We start from the raw sequence: 10,215 nt of genomic DNA, 5'->3' as shown, positions 1-10,215 counted from the left end.
ACACTGTGTAGCCAACAAGTTATGTCACAGCATGCATCAGTAACAGCATTTCAATATCCACAAGCATGGGATCTTGGGGGATAAATGGCAAACAGTGACTGATTGAGAAGACATACCAAAGCAAGGATCCACCAAAAATTATCCAATTTTAAATCTTCTGCATTACTACATTATTTTATCAAGTGACTAAAATTATTCATTTGTCCTGATGATGTGTTTTCTCTGAAGCCTGTTAAGTCAAAGACAGACTGTGAAAGTACTTGCAGCTTACTCTGTAGTTTTGCAATCTTGAAGTTAGTTACATTAGTTAAGTAGGTGCAGAAGACAAAACTCTCAACACGGTTTAAAAACAAAATGTGGACTGACTGGACTCCAGATGACACAGAAAATAATTTCATTAGACATACCACATTCTAAGACAATCAAAAAGAAGCTATAAATGTCACAGAAAATCAGTTCCTCAGAAAAAAAATAGGTACAACCATGGGTCCAAACAATTAAGTGGACAGAAGAGTCAAGGTTGACAACTATTCATTACAGCTGATGAAAAAATGGAATCAGAGCAATAAGAAATTAAAAACTTTTCTCCAGTCCCTGAAAAATTGCCATGTTTTACTTTTCTTGACTTAATTACATGAATAGCGCACACAAAATGTTTAACAGGATATTGCAGTGACTTTCTGTTCCATAGGTGACGTTTACTTTGGACGTGTCTCAGCTGAAACCTCTGCTGTTCTTTTTAACTACATTTTCATTACCTGTGCCACACATTAACATGACCACAAGGATCCCAGCTCCTAAAGGACTGGATGAAGTAGTACAACTAGTAAACTTGCTATCCGAACATACAAAACAACGTACATCAAAATAAATCCACCTGCAAGACACAAGACTTGTAAGCACCTCAGAAGTCACATTCTACTTTAATACAAACGTGTCAGTGATGTTCTTAAAAGGATATACAGTTGACTCACCATGCAGAAGTGACTTCCTTAAAAATGAAGCCGTGGATTTACACATACTGTGTTATGACCAGGAAACATAATCCCCAGGTTGCACTACAGAAGTGAGTTTTCTAAGATGAAGAGCTATTGCTGTTAAGGAAAAAAAGACTATCCATTACAATACAGCTCTGCCATGACAAAATTAAAAATGCAAATAAAATACAGAGACCACTGTGTCCAAAACATACAGGAGGGCAGGGCAATGATGGAGTGCTGATCTAACAGAGAAAGCAGTGGTATCAAAACCAGGGAACTGGAGTGCCACAACTGATTTGCAATACACCACTCACTGTACACTTGTTCATTCTGTGGAAATGTGTATGTTTTTTCAGAGTATGTCCATATAATAAAAACAGGATTCGATGAATGGCTCTGCAGTGCTCATTAAGTTATTCTTGTTTATTTAGTCATAAGATAAGCTGTTCTTCCTTTTAGTATAAACGACCAGATGCTGCCTGTGCTTGTCCTTCAAGTTCTTCACCTCTTCTTTGGTGGATTGGCTGTGCGAGGTGGTGTCACTGGACGGCCAGAATTTAGTCCTCCATACTGGTACTTTGCTTTCTTCTCAGAAGGCTTCAATATCTATTAATAAAATCAAATCAAGTTTAAACATCAAGACAAAATCAAATACATTTAGATCTGCAGGCATTAAAGTACAGTGTGATACAACATACAACACAAAATATTACTAGCAACCAATCACCCAATTCATCTTCCTGTTTCATTACAACTCTCTCACTTTTATCAGCCCACTGTAAACAAAGCTTTTCAGTACAGTCTGTGGAGCATATGGTAGCACAGCTAGTATTTCAAGTTCTCACAATGTGTCGCAATGACCCACCCAAGTCACAGAAAGCAGGCACAGTACCATAACAGATTATGTCCTCCTGATCACTGTTTTACTATTCCACAATGTGTGGGTTTATCCTGCCCAGAGTGATCTGATGTATGTATGGCCAGTATACCAAAGCCAAAAACCTTTTGAAGCACCATACATTCAGCGTATGACAGCCTACCGGTGCATGAGTACATAAGGAGGTGTATGGGACTGAGATCCGCAGACCATCTTGCTGCCAAGTCCAAGTGTAGAAGCTTTGGTAATAGTCTATGCACTACATCCTTGTGCAACTATCACTGCCAAGGCTCATTCAGAGGAGTGCCCCATTAGGGGAACTTGTTTGCTAAATATTTGCTCATGTCAGTTGAGGGGGAAATATGACTGCCTAAGGCAAATCCTAAGAAAAGACCTCCAACACTCCTTAGGGGCTGAACACAATTACCTAATTGTAAGACTTGTCAGTTTGTCACAAACTCTTAGAACCAAGTTAGCTGTCCTGAATACTTACTTGAACACCCAATGTCTCAGAGCCTTGCACTTGGCAAGATAGAGGAACCCTTGGTCTTGGGCATCCTGCATGCACCCATGAGGAAGTATAAAAAATTAAGACCTGAGCCTCCAGCAGCTCAGTCCTACTTGGACATCCCTGGCGAGATGCAACAGGAAACTGCTGTATGTACGAGTCCTTTTTAGACATCCGCTACTGCAATCCCACCTGAATGGCACAGCTTTCTCACATATCCGACAAGACAATCTCCTATTTTTATGGGACAGAGAGGAGCATGGTGATTATTTCCATGGGACTGGATGGCATACCTCAGATTTTAAAGGTCACGGGCTCCATTACTGAGGTCCGCCAAGGTTCCAAGCCATCAAGCTTTACTAGGTCTCCTCCTCCATGGACATTCCATGAGAAAGTACAGTTGTGTACACTTACCATAAATGTAAATGTTCAAGTGTATTCACTGTTGCAGTCATCACATTTGAGTTATCTGCTTGCAGTAGCGCTCAGTCGGCCGTCTTGCCCCAGATCGTCAGGTGCCCCCCCAATAGGAAGCAATTAAATATAAATATAGTACAGTTGTGTACACTTACCATAAATGTAGATGTTCGGGTGTATTCACTGTTGCAGTCATTACATTTGGGTAATCCTGCTGGCAGGTTGCCTTCAGTCGGCCTGAATTCCAAAGTCCTGGGTCCTGTGTCAGCTGCTGTCGCCCCTTCCCTGACGTCAGGGGTATAAAAGATGCGGCAGACGCCATTTTCTTTAGTTTTTCTTGCCCCAGATGTCAGGTGCCCCCAAAAGGGTAGCCAAAATTTATATACATATAAATACATGTACCAATATAAACTTTACCTTCATCTACAATCAAATAGGCTGTATAAATCAGAGAAGGAAAGATAGGTTCCATCAGAAGAAAGGGGGATGGCGGGTGGGAAACCTGGACTGCAACAGTGAATACACTCGAACATCTATATTTATGGTAAGTGTACACAACTGTACTATGTTCTTCGTGTTTCACTGTTGCAGTCATTACATTTGGATAGAGTCCCAAAGCTATGGATGGGAGGCTGCAGCTAAACAGCATTAGGAGCGGCTATGAGGCCCTGCAGAACTGCAGTGGCAAAGCCTGCCCTGGATTTAGAGTAGAGTGGCAGATGATAGTGCTTTGTAAAGGTATGCACTGAACTAAAATGTCCTTGGTTGGTACTCCCTGAGAAAGGCTGCTAAAGTGGCTGCAGCTCTGGTTGAATATGGCCTAATCCCCTTAGGCACTGGCTTGCCATGGTGTAAGTGGCAGAAACGAATGCAGTGGCCTATCCACTTTGAAATAGTCTGCTTTGAGATGGCCTTTCCTTGTGATCCTGCAGCATATGCCACTAGTAATTGTTCTCTCTTTCTGAAAACTTTGGTTCTGTCCAAGTAGAATCTAAGCTGTCTGTGTACGTCCAAAGAATGCAGAATTCTCTCCCCCTTGTTCTGTGGATTTGGATAAAACATTGGAAGATGAATAGTTTGGTTAAGAGCCACACTGGACACCACCTTAGGCATAAATGTTGGGTTTGTCCTCAGAGAGACCATGTCTGGATAAAAAATGATAAAAGGTTCCACAGCCATGAGTGCCTGCAGCTCTGAAACTAGTCTTGCAGAAGTTATTGCTAGGAACAGAGCTGTTTTCCAAGATAAAAACTTTATATTAGCAGTAGCAGCAGGCTCAAAAGGAGGCAGGGTGAGTTTTTCCAAGACATAGTTGAGGTCCCATGCAGGCATTGGTGATCTCCTTGGAGGCCTTAAATTTTTGGCTCCTCTGAGGTACTGTTTTAATAAGGGATGAGAAAAGATCGGTGACTCTGTATTGTAATGAGCTGAAATGGCAGAGGCATGAATTTTAATAGATGAAAAAGACAGACCTTTGTCCAGCATCTCAGTTAAATATTGCAAAATCTGAGGAATATTTGGCACAGCTGTATCAGTTCCTTGTTCCTGGTTCCAAGCACAGAATCTCTTCCATTTTCCAGCATAAGATTTTCTAGTACTAGGCCTTCTGGCCTCCAAAATTACATCAATCACAGCTTTACTGAGAGGTGTGTTTTGCATGACTACATTATCCGCCATGCTGCCAGGTTTAAAGTCCTGAGTTGGCTGTGCAAGATCTGATTGTTTTGCTGGGAAAGTAGATGAGGTATTTGAGGTAAGGTCCAAGTTGGGCATTGAGACGAGTTTTTCAGGATTGGAAACCAGTACTTGCGGGGTCAGTCTGGGGCAATCAGTATCATTTTTGGCTTCTCCTGTCTGACCTTTAGGAGTACCTTGGGGAGGAGAGGCAGTGGGGGAAAGGCATATACTGACAGGTCTTTCCAGCTGAAAGATAGGGCGTCCACTTTCCATGCTTAAAACAAACTTCCAGAACTAGTAAAACAAAAAAGGCGAACCAGGAACAACTGCAGACCACCGATTTATTTATTTATTTAACCAAAATTGTACTAAGCGCTTTCACCCACACACATCAGGGCATCCTCAGAGTACTCTGAAGATGCCCTGATGTGTGTGGGTGAAAGCGCTTAGTACAATTTTGGTTAAATAAATAAATCGGTGGTCTGCAGTTGTTCCTGGTTCACTTTCCATGCTTGTCTGTGATAAGTCCTTGTGCGGAATCTTTTTAGTTGGCAGTTGTGAGGGGAAGCGAATAAATCTATGTCCGGGCGTCCCCATTTCTTTGTTATCATACTGAAGACTTGTGGATCCAGCTGCCACTCGTGGGGATCCAAGAGGTTTCTGCTTAGTTTGTCTGCCAGCGTATTTTTCCTTCCTGGCAGGAATTGTGCCTGCAAATGTACTTGGAAAGTTAATGCTGTGTCCCAAGTCATGGCTAGTCTGCAAAGGGGGTAAGAATGTGTGCCCCCCCTTGCTTGTTTATATACCACATGACCGTGGTGTTGTCCATCAGTAGTTGTCCTGGATGAAGCAGGTCCTTGAAGGCTGTCAGGGCATTCTGAACAGCTAGCATCTCTTTTTGATTGATATGTAGATGTATTTGGGTTGTGGACCATGTGCCCTGAATGCATCTTCCTGCCATGTGGGCCCCCCAGGCATAATCTGATGCATCCGTTGTTAGTGTCTGCCTGGCTGGGGGTAATGTGAATGGCTGTCCCTTGTTTTGGTGACAAGCCTTTGCCCACCATCGAAACTCCTGTTGAAGGCAGGGAATGACAGTAATTAGAAGTTATGTACCTACCATAACGTTCCATGTTAGTTGTCTTCTCTCGCCTTCTTTCTTGCTGGATGGGTTCGGAGCCGATCCTCGGCTCCGACTCGGCACTTGCTAAGCTCGAGAGTCACTTTTACCAGCTCGAGGCAGCCCCATATCCCATGATGCAAGGCGGTAAATACCCAGATCTCGATTGGTACCTAGAGGGAAAACTACCTAGCATAAAAACTTTACACTAAGGAAAGAAGAGCAATAAGCCTAAAAAGGCTGTAAGGGGAAACTAGATAACTAAAACTAGAACTAACTGGTGCCCAAAGAAACAAAATCTTCCAGAGCCAAGGGAGATCAAGGTCTGTCCAGGCAAGGGGGCAGGAGGGAGGGTCGCAGGAAAGAAGGCGAGAGAAGACAACTAACATGGAACGTTATGGTAGGTACATAACTTCTAAATGTTAAGTTGTCAATCTCACCTTCATTCTTGCTGGATGGGACCGCGTCCCTAGCACCTCTATCCTGGGTGGCTCAATGGAACAGACTCTTGAGAACCGTGGAACCAAAACTGGCTCTATCCCTGGAGGCCAAATCCAATTTATAATGAGAAACAAAGGTATGAGGAGTGGCCCAAGTGGCTGCTGCACAAATAGTATCTAAGGGTAGCCTAGCCTGAAAGGCTGTAGAAGTGGCTAAGCCTCTAGTGGAATGTGCCTTTGGTTTTGAGCACAGCTGTTTGCCCCTAAGTTGATAAATTTCGGAAATAGTGGAAGATAGCCATCTAGACAAGGTCACTTTGGAAACAGGGAGACCTTTCTTATTTTCAGCATAAGAAAGAGCGAGCTGATCAGACTTTCTGAATTGTTTTGTTCTGTCCAAATAATATCTTAGTTGGCGGTGAACATCAAGATAATGTAATTTTTGTTCCGATCTGTTGGAATAATTAGGAAAAAATACAGGGAGATCAATAGATTGGTTTAAATTTGTTTCTGAAGCAACCTTGGGCAAAAAGGATGGATTAGTTCTCAAGGATACTCTGTCCTTGTGGAAGACCAAATATGGGTGACGAATAGAGAGGGCATGAAGTTCTAACACTCTCCTAGCCGAGGTAATAGCGACAAGGAAGAGTGTCTTCCACGAAAGAAACTTTAGTGAGCATGAAGCAGCTGGCTCAAAGGGAGGAAGAATTAAGGATGTCAGCACTAGATTTAGGTCCCACTGAGGAGGAGGACTCCTGACAGGAGGTTTGAGGAGAAAAACTCCTTTCAGAAAAGCTCTACAAAGCTTGTGGGACATAATGCTGTGATCTGCAAACCTGACATGAAAGTTCGAGATCGCAGCCAACTGAACTTTAACCGTGGAGGATGAAGAGCCCGAGTGAAAGATTTCCGCTAGAAAATCCAAAACTGCATGAACAGAGGCAGTAAAGGAATCTATGCTCCTTGATTTTGCCCAAAGGGAGAAGCGTTTCCACTTGCTAGTGTAAATCCTTCTAGTAGAGGATTTAAGGGAAGCCACTATGATATCCCTAACAGGGTTAGAGATCATAGGAAGCCTGGCTAAGGAAGGAAGTGGAGCAACCAAGCTGTGAGGTTGAGAGAAGGAATGGACTGATGCAGCTGACCCGATTGGTGGATCAGAAGATCTGGCACTGGGTCCAGATGCCACAGCTGCATTAAAAGGTGACGATGGAGGAACGGAAACCAAATTTGTCGAGGCCAATACGGGGCAATGAGAATCATTTTGGCTCTCAAAATGGTAGCTTTCTGGAGTACCTGTGGTATCAATGGAAAGGGAGGAAAGGCATAAAGAAGTCCCTGGGGCCAATCTTGGGTAAGAGCGTCTCTGGGGGAATGGCCCGGAAGTGGGAAGAGAGAGAAGAAGGCTGGGCATTTGCTGTTTTGGGGAGTAGCAAAAAGATCGCAACATGGGCGGCCCCACTTCTGAAAAATCTCCTCCACTATGGATTGTTTGAGAGACCACTTGTGAGGCATGAGTATAGCTCTGCTCAATCTGTCCACTAAAATGTTGGTTTTCCCAGGGATATGCGTTGCTACCAGAAACCGATGAGAGGAGATCGCCCATTGCCAAAGTCTGAGAGCCTCTCGACACAAGGGGTAGGACTTGGTTCCGCCCTGCTTGTTGATGTACCACACTACGGACATGTTGTCCGTGTGAACTGCAATTGTTCCCAAGGGAAGAAAGTCGTTGAGGGCTTGCAACGTTAAAAGCACTGCTCTCATCTCTAGGACATTTATGTGCAGGTGGTATTCGAACGGTTGCCATGTCCCATGAACCATCCTGCCCTGATAATGACCCCCCCCACCCGATCAGGGAGGAGTCCGTAGTGACTGTGGCTACCGGGGCCGGGGAAACAAAGGGTCTGCCCTGATGAACCTGGGGAGAAGAAATCCACCAGGATAGGTGGTTTTTGCAAGTTTGTGTCACCAGAATTTGGTGACGCATGGGAAGTTGTTGGTAGGACCATTGGGTGAACAACATCCATTGAAGGAGACGCATGTAAAAGCGGGCCAAAGGAAGAAGAGTAATGGCAGCTGCCATGAGGCCCAATACTTTTAGGACCAGTCTCGCTTGCACCTTTCTGCTGGCAAGGATGATCCGCACATGGTTTTGGATATCTAGGATTCTCTGGCTTGTGAGGTTTGCTGACATCCAAACAGTGTCTAAATTTGCGCCTATAAAAGTTAATAGACCTGCTGGGCAATAAGGAGGATTTTTCGTAGTTGATCGAAATTCCTAATTGAGTGCAGAGATTTAGGGTGTAATCTCTGGCTTGGAGAAGTTGATGCCTGGTGGTGGCTGAGAGGAGCCAGTCGTCGAGATACGGAAACACCTGGAATCCTTGACTTCTCGGGTGAGCCGTGACCACTGCCATGCATTTGGTGAACACTCTGGGGGCTGTAGTGAGACCAAAGGGCAGGGCTCTGAATTGAAAATGACTGGACCCCAGCCGGAAGCGGAGAAACCTTCTGGAGCATCTGTGGATTTTTATGTGATAGTACGCATCCTGAAGGTCTATTGAGCACATCCAGTTGTCTTTGCCCAAGAAGGGCAAAATCGAGTGAAGTGTGACCATCCGAAATCTTGTCTTTTTCACAGACTTGTTGAGTCTGCTGAGGTCCAATATTGGTCTCCAATCTCCCGTCTTTTTGGGAACCAAAAAGAACCTTAAGTAGATTCCGGGCTGTGAATGGTCTGTTGGAACTGGCTGAATGGCTTTTTGTAGAAGCTTTGATACTTCTAATTTTGCAATTTCCCTTAGACCGGGTGGAACATCTGGAAGGGAATTTTTGTGAGTGAAGGGACTTTCCTTGAAAGGAATCTTGTAACCCTCAGATATAATCAACTGTACCCATTTGTCTTGTGAAAGGGAAAGCCAGGCTTCTGGGTACAGCGATAATCTTCCCCCGACTGTCTCCAAGGATGGACAGTCGGGCAACACCTCAGGGATGCTGGAAGGGCTTGTCAGAGAGAGGCTCTCTGCTGCCCTGGTTCTGCGGACCCCCTCTGCCCCTAGGGCGGCGTCTATTATTATTACCCCCTCTGCCTCTAGGGGTAAACTGACCACGTGTGTCCGGCGTGACTCCCTGGGATTTACGGAACCACATCTTTCCCCCCTTCTGTCCTTTAGGGTAAGGCCTAGAAGGGGTAGAAAAACGGACTCCAAGAGTCTTGCCGTCTTGCTCACACCTGGTCAACGTATCCTTCACCTGAGGACCAAACAATGTTGACCCATCGAAGGGAGAGTTTGTGAAGGACGCCTTAAAAGGATCTGCAAAATTACAGAGCCGCATCCAGGACTGACGTCTGAGAGCCACTCCTGTCCCTGCAACTCTACTCGCTCCATCTGCTGCATACGAAATCAGCCGCATGGAGGAGTTGGTTATGGAGTTAAGGATTCCTAGCTGAGTAGCAATCTTGTCTTGAGCCTCTGCAGCTGTAGGATCCTGTACTACTTCACCTAATTCTTTAAGGATGTCCCTTTGAAGTCCGGTGAAGTGACATAAGTAATTCAGCGAACGCATGGCAAAGGTCGCTGAGGAGAACATCCACTTCCCATACCTGTCCATGGTCCTAGAATCCTTGTTAGGAGGATGGACTGGTATGGAAGGATCTGTGAGTTCCTTCTTGGTGGCGGCGGCCGCCACTACCATGGCATCAACAGGGACACCTTTTGTGAGAAAAAGTTTCTCGGAAGGGGCTGTTATAAATTTAGAAGGCCTCCTGGGAACTGGTTCTACGGAATCAGGAGATGCCCACGCCTTCCGAGCTATCACCTCCATGAGGGGGTCGAAAGGCGGAGACACCCAGAAGGTGGAGGGTCGAGATCCAAACGCCTCTAGGTATACAGACTCATCCTCGGAGGGATTAATTGAGGGCCAGTTTCCCCTCTGTTTTAGGAGTTCCAAGATGTCTGAAAAAGAGATATCCTCAGAGGGGGATCTTGGGGACCCCTCCGACTCATCTAAGCCGGTATCTGAAGTAGTAGACTCAGGGGAGTCCAAGTGCTTCCTCTTACAAGTCCTCTTACGCGGAGGATCTCCTGACGGATCAGGAGAATCCTCGGAAGAGGGGGTTCTTCCCAGTGGGGAAACCTGAGGTGGTGGATCTCAGTCCGGGAGCAAGAGAGTGGGAAGAGACATCTACAGGCACT

The 10,215-nt window shown here is 45.1% G+C and overlaps 1 protein-coding gene across 4 annotated transcripts in view; it reads right to left on the bottom strand.

Annotated features, from left to right (window-relative positions):
* Positions 1-591: 591 nt before the first annotated feature.
* PPP1CB (protein phosphatase 1 catalytic subunit beta) overlaps positions 592-10,215 on the bottom strand; it is a 1,120,416-nt gene continuing 1,110,792 nt past the window's right edge. For all 4 annotated transcript variants that reach the window (XM_044059903.1, XM_044059904.1, XM_044059905.1 and 1 more), the window contains exon 8: positions 592-1,586. In XM_044059903.1, coding sequence (XP_043915838.1) covers positions 1,482-1,586 — 105 coding nt within the window. In that variant the 3' untranslated portion in view covers positions 592-1,481. The remainder of the gene's footprint in view (positions 1,587-10,215) is intronic.

This window comes from Protopterus annectens, chromosome 1.part2 (assembly GCF_019279795.1).
Source record: "Protopterus annectens isolate FY-2018-M chromosome 1.part2, PAN1.0, whole genome shotgun sequence".
Classification (NCBI taxonomy): domain Eukaryota; kingdom Metazoa; phylum Chordata; order Ceratodontiformes; family Protopteridae; genus Protopterus; species Protopterus annectens.
Note: the sequence above shows the minus strand (reverse complement) of the source record. Positions and strands in the feature narration are given on the sequence as shown.